The sequence below is a fragment of the Candoia aspera genome, chromosome 6 (assembly GCF_035149785.1).
Source record: "Candoia aspera isolate rCanAsp1 chromosome 6, rCanAsp1.hap2, whole genome shotgun sequence".
Lineage (NCBI taxonomy): Eukaryota > Metazoa > Chordata > Lepidosauria > Squamata > Boidae > Candoia > Candoia aspera.
This window is the reverse complement of record NC_086158.1, coordinates 99,673,080-99,697,505: the sequence shown is the minus strand read 5'-3', so window position 1 is coordinate 99,697,505 and position 24,426 is coordinate 99,673,080. Positions and strand designations below refer to the sequence as shown.

Here is a 24,426-nt window from a genome sequence, read left to right as displayed (position 1 = left end):
AATAATTCCCACTGAATGGATGGGCAGCAGTGTCTGGGTGATGCTCAAGACCCTTGGCCTTTCCCACCAAAGAGCCAAGTTGGCAATGCTGAGAACATCTGTGCTGGAAAGAACTTTGCATGTAGCGGTAAGCTCTGGATCTGGGCCTTTATGAAAACATCATGGTTTTCATGTAATTGTATTATCCCTTCCATACCGATTTTCAATTTATCTCTTGCATACAACGTTCTCTTCCAGTGCTTACTTCAATTATGGCAGGAGCGGAGTGCCAGCAAAGCCTATGCTTGTGTGCCAAAGACCCATCACTCAATCCTTCACATCTTAAAAGAGCACTAACAGAGGTCTGGGCAGAAGTCCTAAGAATTGCCATTTGCCATTGGATGTTTTTCTCTTGGCATTTACATACAGGAAAATATTTATTTGAAAGAAAGGAACTTGGCGTACTTTTTAATTTAAGGAATAAATCCACCTTACTGTATGTGAATTGTGCAGAGTTGATTGATCCAAATTATAAAAGCCATCAATTTTGAAATCAGGGGAATGGAAACTAGGTCAGATGCATTGTTATGCCTGCCAAAATGTAGAAGCATTAAGTATTTTAGTTTCTTTAAAAAGACTTATTAATAGCTCTACTTCTTTCATAAATGCTAGCTATTTAGTTTAATAAATCATTCTGGTGTACAAATTTAATATCATGAACAATTTGTTTTGCATGCTTTATACATTTTGGATAAATGGTTACAAGCTTTGCTTCTCTTCAAATTCATGGTCATGGGTTTGATATTTTGATTGGATCAGAAGAAAGGGATGTGCCTTTCCAACTTTTTACAGAACTCACGTATGCGTGTGTATGTATGTGTGTAAACAACACAAAATGCGAAATAATAAAAGTGGTGAAGAAAGAAAGAGGAAAGAAGAAGGAAAAGAAAGAAAGGAAGGAAGGCATAGAATTCAAATAAGAGGGTATTAATCACAATGGCCATTGGATGTCGTTCTCTGCGGTACAAATTAGTAGAAAGGAGAGAACAATTAAACCTAAAAATCTGCAAAGGCAATAAATACCCATCTGCTGCTGCGTCTGATAATAGCACAAATAGGGGGAAAACGTTTATTTATTTATTTATTATTCAAATTTTGCTACCGCCCATCTCTCTTCCTCCTAGATGGAAAACCAGAACGTGGCAATGCCTTCTTCGAGCATGTAGCCTGGCTATATATTTGGTAACAATAAGTGAACCAGCTGAGACGCGTTCTAAATCTACAGGTCGATTCCGAGAGTTGTGTCAATGTCAGTTTGTCACTTGTATCAATGCTGACCTGTGTTTATTCTCCTTAACTGACCTGATCGTAGGACAGGGTACATTTTTATTCTAGTCTGTTACGACAGGGTTTTCTCCTGGGCGTGGTGGTGGACCTTGAGTTCTCTGATGCTGAATTTGCCCTTAGCAACCTCTTGATTCTTGACCTTCCAGAGCCTGCACAGGACTACCAAGAAGGCCTGGCCGAGGCAGACCCCGGACGGGAAGACCAGGACACTTTAGGGACTTGCAGGCTGCTGCATCACATCACGGATGGAGATTATCCTCTATTGTCTCCTCGCTGCTCTATTTTCAGCCAAAGCCAGAGGTTTAACTTAGATCCTGAATCGGCTCCTTCCCCGCCAAGCGCTCAGCAATTCATGTTGTAAGCTGCATCAACCTTTTCCATCTTCCAAGTACAGTACAAGCAACCTTGTTTTTCTCTGGGGAAAAAAACTGTTTTCTTTTGGAAGGACTACTCTGGGGCAAGCAGAAGCTTCCTTGAAAAGAGACTGGAGTCCATGTGGGTGCCCCGGATTCTGTGAAGGCCCCCAGCCTCTTCTCCCAAAGCCACAATTCTTTATGGGGCTGGAGAACGGCTGCTAATTCAGGCTACACTGAGTTTTATAGAGGGGATTCTGCTGCCGCAAAGCCACTGCTCGTGCACCACTTCTGGCAGCTACCAAAGCTTGTTTTAATCAGCCAATAGTTACGAATTGGTTTCTCTTTACCCAAGGGAACAAGGTCTCAATAAGAATCAAACCGATGAACACCTCTACTGTAATGATTCCTTCAGCTGCCGACTGTGCTTGATCTGGTGACAGTCCTTACCATAACCTTACAAGGGAGCCAGTGCTGTGATTCCTGTTCTAAATCCCCGGAGTGCACAGTGTGAGAGCAGGGAGCAGGCAGCTGGAAGTTTCAGAAAAGGGTGGCTGAGATGATGATGCTGGCAATGGAAAAAGGGGTGTTGTAAAGGTTTTCTCATGTTCATTTGTGAAATGTGGGAGACAGAAATGATCCATTGTAAAAGAGCTGGTTATTTAAAATAAGTCATTCAATAGGCAGCAATATGCCAAATACTTTTACATTTATTTATGAATGTATGAACTGCTTTACTTGAGGAGACTCTAAGCAGTGTACAAAATCAGTGGAACAGTAAAACAAGAGTGTGCAATGATATGCAATAAAAGAAATGCAATATGTAATTACGGATTAATGCTCTTGCATCTCCCCGGTCCTACTGATTGAAGCTAAGACAAACCTAGAAATGTCTTGGATGCTCTTAGGTGCAACCAGGGAGGCTTCAACTTTGTTGAAGCTCCTACCTTCAGAATTCTCTCTGGAGTAGTTTTCTCCAGTAGAGATTCATACAGAGGTCCCACTTCAGGCCAAAGCATCCCTGTTCCAGCGTCTCAGCAGAGCCACCTGTCCAGAGAAGGCTTCTGCTGATAGTCACACACTTGACCACTCCAGGACTTGTGGCCGTTGGGGAGCTTTTGAGCATTCCATGTAGGCTGCCCGACCTGTGACTGGGGATGCTGTGGCTCAGCTGGCCACCATAATTATGTCTTTAGCTCTAGCTAAACCCTTTACTGAGTGATTGTATCTTCCTGGTCCTGCTATGAAATCACTTGCTGGCTTCTGGAGGTCACGTACAGTAGCTCTTCATGAAACAAGGGCAGGGCCAGTCTTCCCCTTCCGTATTTTTCCTCTGCTCTCCTCTCTCTCCCTCTTTCTTTCCCATCTCCCCATATAGTCATAGCACTCCTTGGTAGCTGGAGCCCTTTGGTAGAATGGCACCATAAATCAGCGTTTTCATAATTTCTAATGTTCCAGGCCAAGGAGTTCCTCCAGAGGCAGCTGTGAGGACAGCGAAGTGCCCCAGACCGTGGTACAACTTACAAAACACTTGCAAAGCCTGAAGAGGAAAATCAGGAAATATGAAGAGAAGTTTGAGCAAGAGAAGAATTATCGGGTAAGGAGCCAAATCCTGCTTAGGGGTTATGAGGGACTGAGTTGCTGCCTCTAAATGCAACGAGAGAGGAAGGAGACATTGGCCTGGTGGGTCCCAGGGCGTGCAGGATGGCTCCAGTCATTCCTGATGTTCTCAAGCACTAAAGCAACCTTTCTCAACCTTCTGACCCTGGAAGAACCCTTGAAATATTTTTCAGGCCTCGAGGAAGGAACCCCTGCCCATTCAGGCTCAAACAGAGGTCAGAAGTTACAAAATTATTATATTCGTTTCATGGGTAGGCCTGTATATATGCACTAACAGGGTTCTTAAACTAAAAATAAAGAATGAAACTTACCTCTTTAATGTAAAGTGGCCTGAATTTGAACTAATAATCCCCCAGGGAACCCCTAGTGACCTCTTGCGGAACCCAAGGGTGCCATGGAACCCTGGTTGAGAAACCCTGCACTGAAGCAAAGGCAGGTTTGAATTCTCTGAATATGTATCGTTGGAGACAGGACTCCTGCTGGTGTGTCAGCTGTGGGAGACGAGAGAGTGGCTATGAGTGACCTTATGCTAAATATGTGACCTTATGAAGGCTTAGCTAGCTAAGCAGTGATGTCACAGATGCCTAAGACTGGGTCATCAGCACATCTTACTACACCCAACACAGCGGTCAGCAACAGCCAGTTACCAGCAAAATTAGGAAGTAGCGGACTGTCTTCTTACTATGGAGACTGGCAAAAATCCCAATAATTAGTTTTCAGCCATTACACAGGGCCAAAGGGAAAAGCGCATGCTAACCGTATTGACTCATCTGGTAAGTGAGACTAAATGTTTTTAAACAAGGGTTGAAAAAAACAATTCATACTTAGGCTTAGTATGGCATATTTAAAGAGCTACAGTTGGCTGGATTCACACAGCATAGCAAGTAAATTGTGCTGGGGAATCATAATGGCTAGTTCCTGCTTCAGGTTACGTCAAAACCAAATTGACATTCTGTCTTACAGCAATCGGTAAATTCAACAAGAATGCCAGGTCCTTACAGACACCTATAGTAACGTTATCTGTAAAAACATATACATGGTTAAAATGTGGTGGGTAATATATTCTCAGCCTGGTTTTTAAAATGCAGTTTATCTAAGACCTCACTAATCCTAATGTGCAGATGTTTGCCTGGCAAATACAGAACGTTTCAGAAGAAGCATCATCTGGCCGCCCATTATCTTTCAGAAGTGCGGTGCTCCAGACGTCTTCCTTTGTTAGTTTCCCCTATATTTGATGTTTAGGTGGCACCACTACAAGTAGGAGGCACTACATAGTAAGAAGCATCATCTGGCCGCCCATTATCTTTCAGAAGTGCGGTGCTCCAGACGTCTTCCTTTGTTAGTTTCCCCTATATTTGATGTTTAGGTGGCACCACTACAAGTAGGAGGCAGCTGGGTATCCCCTTGACTTTTTAGACTTCTGCTCCTGTTAGCTGTGTCTGTGGGATGGGAAGGAGGACGTCAAGGAGAAAGAGTTTTCTGCTGCTGAACTGAAGTGTTCTCCACCCATTCTTGAAACAGTAGAAAACGAGACTGCCCCAAAATTTGATACTCCTGTAACAGATCCCCATTCTGCCTCTGTTCCCAGTCATTTCCATCCGAGGTCATGGGTGACAAGGGTTTCCCTGGACTGTGTAGGAAGAAGGAAGAAGGAATTACTGTAGCAGTGATACAGCTAAAGAGTGCTGAAATTGGTCTCACTCCTGGGCTGGGAACAAGATAAAGCAATGTCAGGGTGACCTACAGGAAATGTTTGTTCTGCAAGATGGGCAGCTACTGTATATAAGATAGATGATAGATAGATAGATAGATAGATAGATAGATAGATAGATAGATAGATGAAAGAAAGAGAGAGCGAGAGAAGAGGAGTAGCGGATAGAAGAAAGCATTTCTTGCTTTGATCCAGCAAGTCATACCTCCTTAACAGGTTGTCCTACAAGAGTATGGCTGTTGGCAAAGAAAAGGATCTTCACCCAGCCCTTCTTCAACCCTTAGAATGATTAGGTTGGCATCAGTGTACAGCAGAGGTGAGCAGTCAATCCAATTTTGATCTAACCTAGATCACCATCCAATATTATCTGGAAAGTTATTATCTGGCTCTCTAGACTAATAATACCAAAATGTACCTTGGCAGTGATATGTATGATTTAAATATTGATGTTGATAAGAGTAACATTAAAATCCAGTGTCTGAAGGTTGTATTTTTCTTCTCATTTCTCTGCAGCCTTCCCATGCTGACAAAATATCAAATCCTGAAGTATTGAAATGGATGAATGACCTGGCCAAAAGTCGTAAACAGCTGAAAGGTACATACGGCCACTGAGTCTAATCTGTTTCTCTGAGACCAGAAGCTGTAAATGTATCGTATCCAGCCTAATGGATGGAAAAAGGAAGAAATCTTTCTTGGTGCACTTGCATTCTCCACCCCATCCCCCAGGCTGGAAGAGAGGCCAGGTTCAACCCTATCCATGCAGAAAGGCATTTCATACCTATGTGATGTTAAACAACTTCTTGGGGAACCTCAATGCTAGCTACAACTGATTCTACATGAATCTTAGGTTCCATTTTAAGGGATCCTGGGAAATGCTATTTTCTCTCACTGATTTGCAGGCTTCCCTTTGAAGAGAAAAGAATTAAGTGCCCCTTAAACCCACACTGTCCTAGAGATGCAACCTGAAAGACCTGGTTCCAGAAGCCTTAAATGCCATCTGCTTCCAGGATCAGCCCAGCTCTCCATTGATGGAGCTACTGCAGAGCTAATAGCTTCATTATGCAGATGCCTTTCATGCATTAATCATAAAATGCTAAGTTTGATCCTGTGATACCAAATTAACTTTAAAAATGTGTTATTTCCCCATTCAATATGTCCCAAGTGTCAGATTTCCACCAGACAATAGGCTTTCTACATTTTCATTATAACCTGCATTGGACGCAGTCGGAGATCAAATATATTCCTCAAAAAACAGTGTGTCAGAAGACACGTAGTGTGGCTTTTTAATGACATCTTTTAAAACCTTTAAAAGCCTAGTAATCTGATCCATACTATTACTCCTTCCATTTGATTACAAAGGCCTGTAAAAAATAGATAAAGTGCAAAGAAGGAAATTAATGAGCAAAGCAGGAAGCTGAGTTGCTAAATTGGTTCCACCCTGCTGGTGCCACCACATTGGGAGATGGGGGGCACTGAAAGAGGCTTCAGACAGGATTAGTTACTCCCCTCCATTCCAGGTTCTTGATCTGTACTTCCCCTCTGAAGCCACAGTTTGCTCCACACAGGAAAACTGTAGGAAGAATCACAGGACATTGTCTATTGTTTGGCTATAAAGTGAATGGATTAAATATTGGGCTATTAGGTTTGATAAAACAGACAAGGTTTTAAGAAAGAACTGCAACAGCACAGTTCTCCAAAGTCTTTGGGGGGAATCTCTCCTAGCACCCCATAAAACTTCCTCTTATGCTGGAAGTTGGATTGGCAGCTGAACACGGAGTGTTTCCAGAGGCCATTTGGGAGTTGTAAGTTTTTGCATTTTTGATTTTTTATTATCATGTATTGTTCTGTCCTGTGTTGTGAGCCATTGAGAGTCTACTCATGGTCGCAGTGTGGGATAAATGTGATAAATAAATAACATGGCCCTGCTCTTGGACAAAATTGCAGAAATAGCAGGTATCTGCCCATATCATTAGGACCAATAGGACTGAAGTTAAACTACCAGTTCCGTCCTTGTCCCTCACTGTTCCCAGGAGCCTTGCCTACTCCCCACCCTCCCTTCTTCTCTGATGTCTTGCATTTGCCTCTCTGCCCTCCCCTCAGAAGTTTTGCTTGGTTGCTCCCTGTGGAGAAAACACAGCAAGAAGTTTCAACCCAGTTGAATCTTTGATGGAAAAACATAAAATATAATTAGAGCTTCACTCCCTAGCAAGTTCCGTTTTTCCCAGACGCCCATTTGTGGTCGTCAACTCAAGGAGGCCCATGACTCACGCAGCTTCAGGCTGTGGCTTCCATTGTGTAAAGGGACCTCTGTGTGTTTGCTTTCCAGTTGCCACACATGACTTCTAATGGCCCACAGTGAGCTTGGCTTACCCAATCATAGAATTATAGCGTTAAGAGGGACCTCGAAGGTCATGTAACTGGACTATAGAGAGATAGGAGAGAGGCTCATACTGGTGTGGGTCAGGATTGGGACAGTTTTCTTCTGCCTTCTCTGTGCCTTTAACAAGATTGTCCAAATACAGAAAGACGAGGCCAAAGGCAATGGCCCTGTTGTAAACCAGTGTGTAGGTAGTATTATCACGTTGCCCAAATATGGACCATGGCCGAGGTACAGAACCTTCACCACCATCTATGGAACTGTGCCTTCTTTTAGGTTAACTGACTTGAGCCTGGAGACCTCATATGGTCCGAAACTGAACAGGGGTTAAGCAAAGCCTTCTTCCCCCGGTAAATGTACAGTGCTTTGTGGAGAAGCGAAAGGGCTGTGGGAAGGATTAGACTTTTCTTACCCTATGTGGGGTGACAACCCCATCAGGCCACTGTGCTGATTTTCCCCCTTGTAATAGTCTCCAGTGGGTGAGGAGCAAGTGGCTGGTTGTGCTATAGGGGTAGGCATCATGAGTAAATTCTCCAGGCATTCCTAACCTTATTGCCTGACCTTTTCCTGAGGTCACGTTACATAGGAAGAGCAGGCTGACCAGAACAAGAGGCTGAAGCAGGTTCATGAGAGATCAGAACTCTCTCCTCTCTGCCCTGGGGGGCAACCAAAATAAGCAGTTTCCTGACTTGCTGCCACCTCCAGAGCATTGTTTTAGATCCTGTGGGTCACTGCGTGTCTCAGGTCTCTATGTGAGCAACCCGGGTCAGTGAGAGGGTGCAGCGTGTGCAGAAGCTGTAGGTTTCAGGTACTTGCTCAGGGAGGTGCTACATGAATTTTTCTCACAGAGCTGAAACTCAGAATGTCGGAAGAACAAAGCTTTCCCCTCAAAAGAACCCAAAGGAACTTTCATCGTGAGAGCTCCAAAGAGACCAGGAAGCCGGATTCAGCCGATTCCCCCACCAGCCCTTCCGTGGAGGAAACCATGGGTGCGGTGATGAAACAACTGAAGGAGAAGCGACAGCAGTTCAACCTCCCTGAGAACATTAAGGTACCTGGTCCTTGCCCAGCGCTGAGGTTTGCTAAGCCAGTCAGGTTCAGATCTTTCACTGCTGGACGTGCTTGACAGGCACATGGTGGCTTCTGCCATGTCCTGGCCCTTCACGAGGCTCCTGCGGAAGGCTCCCCTTGACTTGCAGACAGCATGTTGTGCACAAGCCTCCCAAGAGTGAAGACCCACAGTGGTATAGATTACATGAAACATCTGTGCAGAAAACTGCATGTTAGTGGTCTTCATGTGGCGGTTATAATGTTTGCTACGTTGGCACAGTGGGTTTCAAATCATCATTGTGTGGCCTATCTTGTGTCCAAAGCTGCATCTGGAGATTCTGGGGTTTAGGCAGAAACTCTTTGGTGCCTGGTAGAAGCCGTCATGATGTCAAAATGATGTTGCGTGCTCTGCAAAATGAGATGAGTATGTCATTGGTGGCACGATGCTACATCACATGTACCAGCACTTGCTTCTCCTGTGGTGCTTTCCCAATCAGAGTCATGCCTGTGATGTAGAACTGGAGAGGACAGGGGAGCTCAAAAGGTGATTAAAAGTCTTCATCCTCAAGCCATTAACTGAGCTAGCTGCCTCAGCGCCTCCCCGTCCCCCATTTAATCCTCTGTTTAGTCAATTCACAAGCTGTATTAGAAGCATGAATGTGAGGCTGGTTGTTTTGCAGCTGAGATATGGTACTGCTACATAAAAAGATGTCCTGCAAGTCTGACCAGTTATGGAATCACGTATGGTTCTCTTAGACGCCTCAACAATCATGCTGGCTTTTGGTATAACTGATGAAAACCCGCTGGCTAGGCAGAATAACTGAGTTGCAGCTTCCCTCCAGATTTGAGCTGCAAAAATATCGGTGGCCAGCAGAGAGAGCTAAAGGGATTCAGAAAACTCTACCTCTGTACTGCCACCACCTGGCTGTAGAGATTTGTGCAGCTCAGATTTAGTGGCCCCTGCGAAGTTACCATTTATCACTCCTGTACAACATCCCCTATTTAAGCACACATTCAACTCTCTTCTTGAAATCAGGAAGTTTTTTGGGGGGACCTACCTAGACTTCCACCTTGCATTTTCCTTACAGATAGAGATGCTTAAGTAACAAACCATATCTGTGGAATTTATTTGAGAGGGGGCTGCTGATGATATACACACCCATCTCCTTCCAAAAGATAACACTTGATTCTTAATTTTTATATAAATCATTCTTTTTTAATTAGGCTATGACAAAAAAGCAAATGGCTTTGGAAAAACTCAGTCTCCAGAAAAGCCTACTCTATTTTGAAAGTATTCACGGACGGCCTGTAAGTATTCCTTAGAAAGAGAGGTCAACCTCAGGTTAGCAATTACAAAGAGTTTTCAACAGGAGATGGCTTCTGAGCTTCCCCACCCAACATGCCAAGGTCAGTTTGAAGTTAGGCCCAGTATTTCAAGCATCTTTGGACCATGTCCTGTTCCAGAGGTTCTTGAACTATGTTTATTATCTATCTCTATCAACTCTATATAGCTATCATCTATCTATCTATCTATCTATCTATCTATCTATCTATCTATCTATCTATCTATCTATCTATCACCTATCACCTATCACCTATCTATCATCTATCATCTATCATCTATCATCTATCATCTATCTATCTATCACAGTTTCAAAGCTACCCAACTCTGGATGACTATGGACAACTTTCTGAACATCACCAGAGTGGGAGCCATATGGATCTCTGGGGGGATGCTGCTCCAGAGGATGGGCACAGCAACAGAGAAGGCACCCTTCCTCAGTCCCAATATATGAGACTGTTTTATTGAATGGTCCTGAAGCCCATCCACTCTGCTCAATCTCATCACTTCCTTGAAGAAGCGTGTTGTGTTCCACAAGTATAGGGCCACCAGATGTTAGTACATTTTTTTTCAGTTAGCCTGAAAAAGGTGTGCAGTTGATATACCCATTCACACTAATCAAAGATACCCACTCATTCACTGATGGCTCAGATGAAAGGGCCAGAAAATACTTAAATTAGTTAACTAATTAATTCTACAAATTAAAGCCAGTTCCTTAACATTTGAAAAGCATGCTATAGAGCAGTGTTTCTCAACCTTGGCAACTTGAAGCCCACACATCTTCAAGCTGCCAGGGTTGAGAAACACTGCTATAGAGTGAACAGTTCTGTTATCTCAGGGAAAAAGTGAACAATCGCACATGGTTGGTGTCTTGAGAAAAATCCCATACAGAGATTCCTCTTTCCTTTTCCCCCCTGCATCAACTTTTGTCTATTTAGTCTCTCTCTTTCCTTCTCTCTTTCTCTCGCAGACAGATTTGCCTAAAGACATACTTCTTCCTTCCTCAGGAAGGCAGAGCAATAAAAACATCTTCAAACTGAACTTGATTCTGATGACGATATGGACGCACCCTTGTAGTCCCGTGCCTTCTTCCTATAATATTTTTTTCAGCTGCCCAGCTGTGGTTCTATACTTAATATGCCAAGGAAGGGAAGAAGACACTAGTTTCCTTCTAGATTTGTTCTGGTGATTTCATGGATACCTCCCTGTGCTTTCCATGAAAATAATATTTAAGTGCTTGGCCATTGCCACCTTCTGGGATTTTCCCCTTTTTAGTAAAAAATCTGGGATTTCCTGGCAGTCTCCATCCAAGACCTAACCAGGTCCAACTTATCTTTCAAGATCAGCAAAGGTCAACTAGGAGCTGCCCTCTGATGTGATGAGGTAGAGCAATCCAGTCTAAAACATTGGGTTGCCTTCTCTTGCCTTGATCTTTCTCCTTTTTGCCATCCAAACATATTCACAACCATTCATCCAGCCCCACAATTCCCATAATTTCCTTCCATCTACATCCTTCCATTCATACATAACCCCTGAGTCTTGTTGCTGGCCTGGAGAGATGATTCTCTTCTCGCGGACCAAGCAAGACAAGCTGTGTGGGCTGCTTTGAGATGTGCAGAAGATGCTATTTTCGTGGTCCCCTGTGCCTGGAAGCAGCTTTTGGAGCTTGCGTCCAAAGTGCTGCACAACCAGCAAGAAAAGAAAAACAGTTGGAGAGGGGAGGAAAGGTCAATTTGACCTACTTTTTCATCTACTGCAAATCACACTAAAGGCTTCTCTGGGCTGCATTTCACCTATAGGCCAACGGCTTATGTGTTTTTTCTTAGCTCTTCCTCTGATCTGTTTCTTGTCTACTGGATCTTGCTCACTGACTACATTCTTCAGCAATGTCATTTTGACCTTTTAGGGGTTGTCTAGCACAGCTTGTTTCTTTGTCTATTCTTTGGTGTTGTGTCTCCTAGTGTGGCAACCCTCAGTGCATTATTGTACGTTCTACACTGAGGATGGATTATAGTTGAGGATTGACAGCCAAGAAGGACACCCCAGCCTGGTCTGGGTCCATGTCCCGTTGGTGCATGCTTATTGACAAGTCCATTTCCACATTAATCTGCAGATGTTTTCATACACAAAAAATGCATTTGAATATTTATATTCTTACTGAATTTTCTCTCAGTGTTTGTATATTTTCCCCCAAAATATGTTTTAAAATGCATGATACATCTTTGAGTTAAGAACAGAGCAGAACGTTCAGAGATGTGCAGAGTTTCATGTATAACTAGCTTGTGATTGGCACATTTGTCTAGGAATATTAAATGTCTCTTGTAAACAGTTCGCTTTTAACCTTTTGGGGCAGAGAATCTGCCCCGCTCTCCTCAGTACCAAGCCCGTTTTTCTGCCTAGAACAGCACAGCTGGTGCTCTGAAGATAAAAGCTCTATGAGGGAGTGGGACATCTTTGAAACCTCTTCCAACAGTTTTGAGGATATGACATGATCTAAGTCAAGCTGGCATAAATATACCATTCATCTCTCCGGGAAGTCCCATCCCTTTAGCTTTAGCACTTGCTTGGTTCTCTCCTGAGATGCTGAGACGGTAGCAAATCATGTCCTAAGCTTGCAGAGTGTGATAGGAGACAGTAGGAGAATGACGAAGGGCTGCCAGTCCTAATGCTGCCTGGCTGGCATTTGGTGCTGCAGTTGCCAGAGGCAAAGAGTAGGCGGGGAATGTGAATTATACAGCAGTGCTCCAGTTTGCAGCTAAGGAATGGTGGAGCACCAATCCAAGTTCTAATTGGAAGTGGTGCTTCTCTAAAACAAGGTGCTAAAGGTAAAGGTTTCCTTTGACGTAAAGTCCAGTCGTGTCCGACTCTAGGGGGCGGTGCTCATCTCCGTTTCAAAGCCTTGGAGCCGGCGTTTGTCTGTAGACACTTCCGTGGTCATGTGGCCAGCATGACGTCACAGAATGCCGTTACCTTCCCGCCGAAGCAGTACCTATTAATCTACTCACATTTGCATGTTTTCGAACTGCTAGGTGAGCAGGAGCTGGGACGAGCAACGGGAGCTCACCCCGCCGCGTGGTTTCGAACCGCCAACCTTCCGATCGGCAGCTCAGCGGTTTAACCCGCAGATCACAAATATATTTCTTAACTTTTAACTTCTTGGAGGAAAAAACCACAGTGTCCAAGGGAAATATAGAAGCAGTTCTGATCATTGTTTCTCTTACAGAAGTGTAAAACAACACTGAAATTAGGGAAAATGATATTCCATCAGCATAGAATTATCATTGGGTTTTGTGCTTCATGTTCCTCATGTTAAATTCCTAATGCAACTTAAAAGCTCAGAGAGAGACCTCTACTGATGGACTGTGACTGTTAAGAAGAAACCTCAGATGTTTGTCCAGAGTCAACTGATGCTACTTTTTCTTTCTAGGTTAGCCAGCAAGACAGGACTCTGATGAAGCCTCTTTATGAAAGATACAGAATTATAAAGCAGCTTCTGTCGACACCATCTTTGATTACAACTATTGTAAGTCTCAAGAGGATTGTGTGACAAAACGCACCGCACCAGGCTATGTTTCTTGCAGGCTCTTTTCAAGTTGTGCATTGTCTTTTGTTTCATGTATGAGGCTGTCATTACAACATTTATTCTTCAGGAAATAAATCCTACTGGACTTATTTGGATATACTTTCAAGTCCAGTTGGATTAGGGTTATTGGTTCATACTATCAAAGTACTCTCTGTCAAATTCTTATGGTTATGGAAGTTGTGCATGCTGTTGGTGACCACTGGGGTTTAGACATAAGTGTGGTTACCTGCAAGGAGAGAGAACATCATTCAGTGATTCTTTCTTCTGAAGGAATTCCATTAAGGATAGTTGGTCTTTACTAAGGGGTTCCAATGAAAAACAAACATACATCTCAGAAGGTGTTAGACAATGTTCTAAAGTGTGGCTTATTTACACCTCACTTCTGATAATGAGCACTAAATCCTTGAATAAGTGTCTGCAGATTCTAACCTGAGGAAAGCCTTGGCCAACCGACTTTTCTAATACTTAAAGCAAACAAATAAACCAAGCCAATCTGTTTATTCGTTTAATTTCTGCCTCTGGAATTAATGTGTTAGTCTTCTTCATTTTGAAAGATGCGTGGGCAGGGAGAGACTCTGATACCCACTGTTCCCTGTTCCAAGCAGGAGGAGGAAGATTCTGATGAAGAACCTCCACAGAGTAGCTCCACTGGGTCTCTCCATTGGCCTCCTGAAGGACACAGGGGTTACTCGGATGAGGAGAACGAGCCTGCCTTTGTTTCACCTCTGGATGAAAAGAAAGTGATCAGACAGCCTACCCTCTCAATGTCCAATTTACACGAGGCCACTATGTGAGTGCTAACTTTCCCTTCTTGAAATTATGATGCATGAGAGTATTTTAGGAAAGATGCCAAAGAGTAGGGAAAAGAAGTGTAATCAACTGCTTTTGGGATTGTGAGTTCGAAGTGATCATAGGGCACAGTGCAAATCTGCACAATTGGTATAAATACATCTTCTCCTGCTGCTTTTGCACAAGTACTCATAGATGTTGGCTGTACCAACTGTAATACACATTTTACTACACAGTTTTGAACTTACTAGGAACTTGATAAGCAAAATTTTCTCATGCACAGTTGGGTGCATCCTGCTCAAGGAGAGTCTACGGGGGGTATCCTTTCATGTTGCATGCATATTCTGGACCCTGATTTGCTCAACCATCTATCACCTTGTGAGTTTCCAAATCACTCAGATCTTGAAATTCCAGTTCTTCTTTTGTAGGCCTGTGCTTCTAGAACACCTCCGAGAAACTAGAGCTGACAAGAAAAGGATAAGGAAAGTGCTGCGGGAATTTGAGGAAGAATTCTTTAGACAAACAGGAAGGTAAGATAGTTGTATGCATGTTGAATCTCCACACCATGGGTGGGCAGGTCCTGATCTAAGCCATTGTAAACCTCCCCAGGATAAGGGTTCACCACAGGAGCTTTTCTCTGGGTCTGAGGCATAACTGCAGAGACCAAGACGTGTTAGTATTTTCCAGCCTTATGATAGCAAAGCAAAACATCCCTTTTTGCTTTGTTGAAACTGTAGGTAGGCTGCGTCTTTAGATTCCAAAAATTTTGATTCCTGAACCATATTAGGTCACCTTGTGTGAGATGGGCAGCCATATAAATGCCAGCAATAAATAGATAGATAGATAGATAGATAAATAAATAATGTCAAATAGGAAGGATGCTATACCAAGTGATGATTTTTATAGAAAGGTGCTTCCAGTATAGGTACTTGGTGCTCCTGGAAATGATAAAAGGTTTTATCCCCAGAGCACATGAGCAACTGTTAGGAGGGCACTGAAGACACACTTTGGAGACTGTCCTAATCATTCTGCCTTACAAACGAGGGCAACTTAAAGAAGCGAGATGAAAATAGCTTCTTGCTTCAATTTCTACCCCACTTTTTGTACCATTAGGGCCTTCAAGTAGAAAAAAAAAAAGGGAACAGTTGAAATCCATAAGTAATATAACATCATCACCCACCAACTAAAAAGATCGAATAGAAGAGAAATTCTTAACTTCTTCCTAGCTTTGCAGCAATGTGTGCAACATCCAAGAGCATGGGAGCAGTTGAGGAGAAGACCTTTTGTGTGCTTGACCAATGGGCTTCAGAAATTGGGGCACCAATGAGAAAGAATATAATTCTATCTCTATCTATCTATCTATCTATCTATCTATCTATCTATCTATCTATCTATCTATCTATCTATCTATCATCTATCTATCAATCAATCATATTTTTATCACTGTCCATCTCCCCCACACAGGGGACCATGGGTGGTTCACAATAAAAACAATTTAAAATTCAATAAAATTATAAATAATACCAATAATCAATAAATATAAAATACAATAAAATCCAAGTAAGGGCAGATCAAATTCAGCCCATAAAGGGGTAAGACCGGTCCCGGCAGGGCTGGGGAACTAACCAGCCCCAAGAATGGCTCTTACTCTCCCCATTCCAAGCCAGGTTACACAACCAGGTCTTCAACTGTTTTCTGAAGTCCAGGAGGGAGGACGCTAACCTCACTTCCAGGGGAAGGATGTTCCAAGGGCGGGAGCTGCTGCAGAGAAGGCCCGCCTCCTGGAGCCCGCCAGATGAAATTCTCTTATGGACGGGGTCCGCAACATGCCCTCTCCGCATGACCGGGTGGGATGGGTTGATGTAACAGGTATGAGACAGTCCCTCAGATAACCTGGCCCCATGCCATGTAGGGCTTTAAAGGTCATAACCAACACCTTGAATTGGACCCAGAAGCAAACTGGCACCCAGGGCAGCTTGCGGAGCAGCGGAGTTATATGTGTTGATCTTGAAGCACCTAAAATCGTCCGCACAGCTGCATTTTGGACCAGCTGAAGCTTCTGGATACTCTTCAAGGGTAGCCCCATGTAGAGTGCATTGCAGTAGTCTATATGGGAGATGAACAGGGCGTGAGTGACCGTTCGAAGGGCCGCTCGCTTCAGGAAGGGGCGTAACTGGCGCACAGCATGAAGTTGGGCAAAGGCCCTCCTGGCCACGACTGCCACCTGCTCTTTGAGCAGGAGTTGCGAGTCCAAGAGGACCCCCTGATTCCACACTGGGTCTGTCTGGGGCAGTGCGACCCCATCCAGGACTAGAGATGGCAAATTCATGGAACCTGAGGGGCCATTAACCCACAGCCACTTCGTCTTACCAGGGTTCAGCTGAAGCCTGTTCTTCCCCATCCAGGCCCCACAGCCCCCAGGCACCAGGATAGGATGGTCACAGCATCACTTACTTCACCCAGGACGGAGATGTATAGTTGGGTATCATCTGCATATTGATGATACCTCACCCCGTGGAGACAGATGATCTTGCCCAGCGGTTTCATTAGACATTAAAAAGGAGAGAGGAGAGGAGATAATGCCAAATATAATGCCTAGACAGAATCATATTAAGTAGGTGCATGACATTTATATCTAGGACAGATAGCTCTTTTGCAAACTATGGGTGGCTCTGTTTACTTACCCCAAAAGAAATCAGTTTCACTTGGTGCCCATGTGTAGCATCAGTCCTTACGCCTACTTCAGTGAGAACTGATTCTCCCACCATCATCTCTGGTGGAGGAAAAAAGCTGCCCAAATCGTTTCCTGTTTACTTACCCCAAAAGAAATCAGTTTCACTTGGTGCCCATGTGTAGCATCAGTCCTTACGCCTACTTCAGTGAGAACTGATTCTCCCACCATCATCTCTGGTGGAGGAAAAAAGCTGCCCAAATCGTTTCCAGTGTATGGTGAGTTTTGAGGATATCGTTAGCATAATGATGGCTTTGTTTCCACCTTCCTATTCTCTCCAGGCGACACCTGTTCCCCCTCGGGGATAGCAGGGGGTAGAGGTTGGTCAGGAATTGTCCCCTTGTGGGTTCAGCAGACACTCAATTTAGCTCTCCTGAGGATTTGCAGTCTTTGTTACCAACATCACCAAAAGAAAGGAAAGGAAAAGGAGAGGAAAAAGAAAGCTGCCCCTGAGGGAAAAACACTAGGAAGAAAAAAAATAAAAAGAAAGGAAAGAAGGTCTCAGGCAATGAAACTAGCATGATAAAAGAAGAAGCTGGGTTGTGTGCCATCAGGGCATAGCCTTTTAATATCCTGGGCGTGGCTTTTGCAGATGAGCACCTAAGCCTCCTGTGCCTGGAGGGATTGCAGGTACTTACCTGGCTCTGTTTTGGATTTTGCCTACATCTCTAAATTCCTCTGACTGAAAAATGAGCCATCACTGAAAGTAATAAAAGCTCAGGGCCCTGGTCAGGAGGACATTGTGAATCCTTGCTGCCTTGTCCCTGAAGTCTGAATGTCCATTCTGCTGTCTTACAGGAGTCCCCAGAAGGAAGACCGGGTCCCCATGTCAGAAGAATACTTGGAGTACAAGCACATCAAGGCCAAGCTCCGCCTCCTGGAGGTGCTCATCAGCAAGCACGATGTCTCCAAAACCATCTGAAGCCAGTGGTTTGCCACAGTAAAACTTCCTGATGAAAGGAAAGGGAACCCCGGGCTCTTTACTACACAGTGCTTCTCTGTTGCGCTTCCTTATGGTGATAATGCTGGAGGTGAGCGCAGGAGAAGGGTCTGCTCAAGGAAGGAGGGACTGAATGGATGGCAGGAGCTTCCCTGTGAATTGTCCCTGTTTTCACCTGGACGTTTGCCTCTTGCTGAGCCAAAGGGAAGCGCAGCCCTATGCAGTTTCAGGAAGGTGGCTTGGGGAGCCCCCTGGGTCTCTCAAAGCGCTGCTGGAACATAGTTTGGATGCCTGATGTCCAAACTATCTGGACACTGTGGTTTGGGTCACTATGCTCAAAACATTGGAAGGGCAAAGGAGCAAACAAGATGAGCTGTTTCTTTGACCTGTGCTTCCCAAAGGGAAGCCTATGCCTATACAGCTGGGCTACGCTGGTATGCCTGAAATATCAATTCTTGAAGGGCAGAATCTCATAATAATGAAATCCCTGTTCAATTCACCTTTTAAAGCCTCAGAAGAATTCATTGCACAGTCTTGCACAACGGCCTGGGCCTCTCCCCTCCAATTTCCCCCAATCCTGTGATATTCCGGCAATCTCACCCTGAGGTCTCATGAGATTTCACACAAGAACCACAAAATGACAAATCTCTTGTGAGATTTTTGCCGTTCTGGCATTGAAATCTCATGAGATTTTGTATGGGATTGTTGAAATTTTCCAAGATTCGGCAATCTTGTGAAAGGGCCAATTCAGGAGTCTTGGCATCACCCACTGCCTGCCTCTCACCAATGCTGTGGGTATGAATGCTGTAATTCCATGCCAGTAACAACAGCAAGCAGCGACATCTGGTAGAAGCTGTAATGATGTCCTTCTCATCATGATGTCACGAATTATGTAATTTGGGTCAGTCACCTGATGCAAATTAAATAATTCAGACCTCTTCTGTGGTGATGTCACTTCCTGTCTTGTCCCACTGGGGATACCCATGGCAGCAACTGCAAGCCAGAATATATGGTGCTAAAGTATGGAATCCAGCTGTTGAGAATCTCAACCTTTTCTCCATCTCCCTTTCCCTCTTTGGTAAAGATAAGAAGGCAGCGCTTGGTGCTCTTGATGCCAAGATCTGAGTGTGCTCAGTGACATTTTCACAATAATTCAGCGTTCAAGGGCCAGTTGTGAGGATTCGGGCCATGAGACTATTTCTCAGTCCCCAGGACTAAATTATGCAATAATTTTTAAAAGGGTGGATGGACTGTTGTTCTGTGCACACTGAAAGATGCTTTGGAAATGCAGTTATTTGCAGAGTTCAGCTTGCTGTAGAGAAAAGGTTGCGGTGGGGCTGTTGCGAAAGCTGGATCGGTTTTGTGTTGATCCAGCTGAAGTGTTTATATTGCAACTTCCATCTCTGTCACGGGCATCTGGATATCCGTGTTCCACCCCTTCCTCTGACTTTTCTGACCATTAAAGAGGGAGGGAGGGAGGGAGGGATTCGGACACGATGCCTTTTGAGTGGCTGTACTGAGAAGCCCAGCATTTGGAAACTCATCTCTACAGACCTTCCCTGCCCTGCAGAGGCATAGGACTTCGTTAGACCATGGATCATTCAGCGAGCAAGAGACGTCTCCTTCCCAAAGTGAAAATGGGTGGTCTTGGGAGACGGTTCTGCTCTGCCACTCAGGAACTGTGGGGGCGGTTTTGGGTGCGGCAAAGTTACCTAGAATGACAGTGCAGGCTGTGAAAGTGGCAGAGAAGCACTGAGAACAGGAACTGTTCAGTTCAGGCTGGAAGGGCACCCTTTGGAAAACAGCTGGATGGGCTTCTCTGCTACTTCTTGCTGAAGGAACTGATTATCTTCTGAAATACGACCTCTGCAGGCACTTGACTAGATTAGTGGTAGCCCGTTAGCCCAGGTACCTGAATTTGCACAAAACTGTACCGGTAGTCCTTGACTTACGACCACCCTTGGGACTGAAACTTCTGTCTCTAAGCGATGCAGTCGTTAGGTGAGTTGCACCCGATTTTATTACCTTTTTTGCTGCAATCATTAAGCAAATCCAGCTTCCCCCATTGACTTTGCTTGTTGGAAGCCCCTTGGGAAGATTGCAAAATGGCAATCATGTGACCCCGGAACGCTGCAACTGACAGAAATACTTGCTGTTTGCCAAGTGCCTGAATTTTGATCGTGTGACTGTGGGGATACCGTGACAGTCGTAAGTGCGAGGACCGGTTGTAAGTCACTTTGTTCAGTGCTCTCATAACTTTGAACGGTCGTTAAATGGATGGTCGTAAGTCGAGGACCACCTGTACAACTACTTTTGGCTGAGTGCTGTGAAGTTCAACATAGGAGTTCTCTTTGAATTGCACTGTGATGGTTACTAAGAGAATATGAACGTGGACTTATGGGAAAAATGTGGTGAAAAGAGGACCGGTTTCTCTCTTGTTCACCCCAACACTGCTTTTTGGCTTTATAGAATTGGCCCAAGCTTATAGCAGAAGCTCCTCTGCTGAAGCAAAAGCACTAGAAGGGTAGCTTGTCTAGCCTCCATGATGACATGGGGGGTCTAGAAATATGTTTGCATACGTGTGTGGGTTCAAGTGTGCATGTAGGTGTGCTGACTGATTCTCTTCCATCCCAGAGCCAAGGCTTGGGGAAACCCTACCTCCCCATCTATTCCATAAAACTAGGGAGGAGCCACGCTCCTCTGGGCTTAAGCTGCATGTGGGAAGCTTCTGGGTACCAAACGCCATCAGCCCCATGCACTGTACAAATGGCCAGAGATGCTCTAATGCCCTCTGAAGGACTATACTTTAGATTCTTCACCTGTGGTTTAGAAGATCCCGCCTGGGGATTGTTGAGTATGGATTTTCCCTCTTCTCTTCCCACCTTATCCTCTCCCTGCCCTCCTTATCCAAGTCCTTGCTCGCCCTTCTTTCATTTTCTCTTCCTCTTGTTCTGAAAATTGGCCATGGGAAAGGAATGACTGAAAGGCAATTCTGGAAGTCCCAAGACATCATAGTGGGGAAGGGGATTCCCTGTGGAGAGAAAAGTTTCTCCTCTTTATGAGGTCAGAGATGGAAGTGAAGCAAGGGGGCAACCAGTCATTTCCCCTCCAGCTTCATTGCTGCCAGTTGCCAGCCAAGGGCTACGTGCCCACGGGTCAGCCCTTTGAGGTAGGCCAGGTCAGGAAACAGACTCCAAGTTTGACTGGAACCCTCCTTTATTGAGATAGGCTTGAGTTACAGAATTTTGAATACTGACTGAGTCTTCCCCTCTCACCCTTCCCCTTATACTTCAGTGCAGTGTTTCTTAATCTTGGCAGCTTTAAGATGTGTGGACTTCAACTCCCAGAATTCCCCAGCCTGTCAAGGCTGAGAAACACTGCACTAATGAAATAGGGAAGCATCAGTCTAACTCTCTTTCTAGGCTTGGTCTGTTTCCCAGGCTTAATGCATGTTTTCCGAACCATCCTCTCCGTCCAGCCTCCACAGGGTCATTTCTGTGACTCTCTGCACCACATCCTGTTCCAAGTCCTGGGGCTCCATAGAAGCAGGAGGTCAGCAGGAGGTTTCGGAGAAGGGTTGCTTGGAGTTTTAAAACAATTCGTGCAAGTTCGGAAGGTTCATCCCCCACCCCCAACTGTAGAAATGTTCCCTTTTGGCACTGCGCATGTTGGCATGCATGTTGCTCCCTTTATAATTGGGGATCATTAAGTTATTGGCTGCTTTTGAATGGCTCAGGGCTAACCTTTGATATTACATTAGGAGAAGGTTATTCAGATATGGAAGGGTAAGGGAGGGAGGGATTTAACTGCTCTATCAAGCATGTTAGTGGGGCTATTTTAGGTATGAAGACATACATGGCAAAGTTGTGATACTAGTCTACTACTACTAGTCTACTACTTCCCCATCCTTGTGTCTTGATGATGGGTTGGATTAAACTCCCATTATTCCTAAATACTATGACAGTTGTAGACCAAGATGTCAAGAAGATACTTGTTTAGAGTATCTTTGGAACTTTAGACCTGTGCCTTAAGATCTGTCTTGGTACCCATAACTAGTGATAATCAGAAAACAATGTGAACTAAAGACACAAATAATAAAGTCATATATACAGTCTTCCACTACATGAGAACACCCCACCCCAGATATTTTCAGTTCCCAGAATTTCCCACCTAACAGGGGCATTGCTGAGAATTCTTTCAGGAGAAGCCCATATATGGAGAAGGTGCGCAAGATGAGAACGACTGTAAGAACAGAACAGAACAAAAGTTGGTATATCCCATTACTTTAAAGTTCTTTTAAACTAGGTTTTACCTTGCATCTTCCAGAACAAATCTCTCAACAATGATGGCTGGAATTAGTTTGGTGGGTAAATGTGTTTTGATGTAGATACTTTTTTTTTTAAAAAAGCAACAAAACAGTTTTTAAGACACAGCAACTTTGTCTGCCTTACTGGTGGGAGCTCTTCCCTCTTGGGGCAGATCATGGGAAAGGTGCTGTCGGTTTCTTGATACTTAGATTGTAACGTAGTTGAAAGCAACAGCAAGAGAACTTCACTGTCACAAGTGATATGCTCCTCATCAGTCAAGTCTTTTGAACGGCTACGCAACTCAAATCCTGCACTGTGGTTGGCTTTCCACACTTGGTGGAAAGATACTTCAACGTGGTTCTTCTCATTTTCATTACCCTTCATCATGACCTTGGACCTTATTCCGCCATGCTTCCCTTTTGCCCTGTTGGGTGTGTCCATCTGTGTGTGTTTTCTGGTTAATGTTATAATGCTACTTTGCTCATAAGTGAAACAGAAACACACTGGCTGCCACAGCCCATAGGATGACCATGGAGCCAGTGAGGTCCCTGGATAACAAAAAAAGCATCAAGAAATAGCTGTGCCAGGGGAACAAGGGAGAAGCCACGGTAGCAGAACAATAGAGATATTTGTTTAGCTGCATACTATTTCTGAAGCAAGTGTTGAAATGAGAGGTGATTTGGTACAACTCTGGTTGTATATTACCCCAGTCCTATTCCCAGGATATGTTTATCTTAGGAAGGAAAGAGAAGTGCTCTATTGGCCAGAAGTGTGTGGATCTGAAGAATGATGGCCCATCCTATATTTAAATAACAACACACACACACACACACATATGATCAAAAATAAATAAATTGAACACATTTTGACCCACATGTCAGATGTTACGGCCTGCCATCCATTTCCAAAGTAATGTATTTTGCAAGCAGCTAAAAAAAATGCTGTCTACACAGTGGCCTTCCTTTCTGATATCTGTGAAAGATGGAGTATTCATTCACCAAAGTAATGACTTTCAAGCTATTGCAAGGAATGTGCAACAGATACTGAGACAGTAGGAAAGGTTTCATAAAAGGAGTTTAAACTCCACTGAGGAATGGCAAGGTTTTGTGAGGCTCTGTGCCAAAATGAAGACAGTAGCTGCTTGTCCCCTTCTGATCACTCTTGGCCCAATAAGATTTAATAAGATTAACAGAGATAAGACCAAACACTTCTCTCGTTTTAATTCCTGTGGCATTTCTGTTTTGACCTTTCCATGCACGCCAAACCCAAGGGGTGAGTTCAAAAGGATGCAAATTAATCAGGAAAAGGTCATGGGGCTAAGCAGATTTGTTTAGCATAAGGTTACTGCAGAAAGTAAGTAGTAAAAATCAGTTTATTTTGAAAAGGCAGTTTCAACAAGGAAAATTGGGCATTTATGGGGAAAAGAACCCTTAAACAGGAAATAGTAGCTAATACATTTCAAGGTAAGGAATTGTAAACTACCCCATCCTCTTAAGGAGGTATCTCCAGGACTTGGTTGATAGTTACCAAAATGAAACAAAATGAACGATGGTACATTCTAATCTTTATTTGTGTAGCACTTTTCTGTAGCACAATGCTATAAAACGTTGCTTTTTATGATTACCAAAGCTTGTTTGAAAGCATGCACTTTGTAGGATTTTAATATTTCACGTGTGATGATCGCCAAGGTACTCTGTTATAGTGATAATAGTTTATTGCATTATGATGTAAGCAGATATTTAATCTAAGTGTCATGGTTATGAATGATGGATGGTTGGGTTTCTGTTTTTTTATTTGGTTTCTATAGGACAGAATATATACATGGCTGGTTTTCTGCCATCTTGATGTTAGAAAGGAACGTACTTTATAAGTGAAAAGTCATTATTCTTGCAGCTTTCAGTAGATCACTTCTGAATGGAGCATGGTTGAGTCAGAGGTCGACAGTCAGGACTCTTACCAAGAAACACAAGGTTAATGGCAACCAGATTTAAAGAAGACCTCCTGGAAGAGATGCAGACTGTCTTTAGCATTTTGGGTTGGTCTTTTTGTGATAATGACACAAAAAACAGAGGCATAGACCTTAGTCTTCCAGCTCTGGTGCATGGATGAATGATAATTCCCATGGGTAGAGATGTCTGCCAGGACAGGCGCCAGGTGAGAAGCTCAGATGTGGAGGGGGATGATTTCACACTATCAGAAATGGTGAGAGAAGCCCAGGGAGAAGCTCTTCCAGGAGACAGGGCTGCATGCAAAAGGTAAAGATGGCCCCTTCTGCTGCAGTGTAATAAAGGAAGGCA

At 44.0% G+C, this 24,426-nt stretch overlaps 1 protein-coding gene across 1 annotated transcript in view; it reads left to right on the top strand.

Moving 5' to 3' along the window:
* Positions 1-22,219, top strand: part of FAM13C (family with sequence similarity 13 member C) — a 45,034-nt gene extending 22,815 nt beyond the window's left edge. The window contains exons 6-13 of the mRNA XM_063307750.1: positions 1,473-1,683; positions 3,138-3,276; positions 5,524-5,605; positions 8,236-8,438; positions 13,207-13,302; positions 13,968-14,152; positions 14,580-14,681; positions 17,681-22,219. Coding sequence (XP_063163820.1) covers positions 1,473-1,683; positions 3,138-3,276; positions 5,524-5,605; positions 8,236-8,438; positions 13,207-13,302; positions 13,968-14,152; positions 14,580-14,681; positions 17,681-17,804 — 1,142 coding nt within the window. The 3' untranslated portion in view covers positions 17,805-22,219. The remainder of the gene's footprint in view (positions 1-1,472; positions 1,684-3,137; positions 3,277-5,523; positions 5,606-8,235; positions 8,439-13,206; positions 13,303-13,967; positions 14,153-14,579; positions 14,682-17,680) is intronic.
* The last annotated feature ends 2,207 nt before the right edge of the window (positions 22,220-24,426 follow it).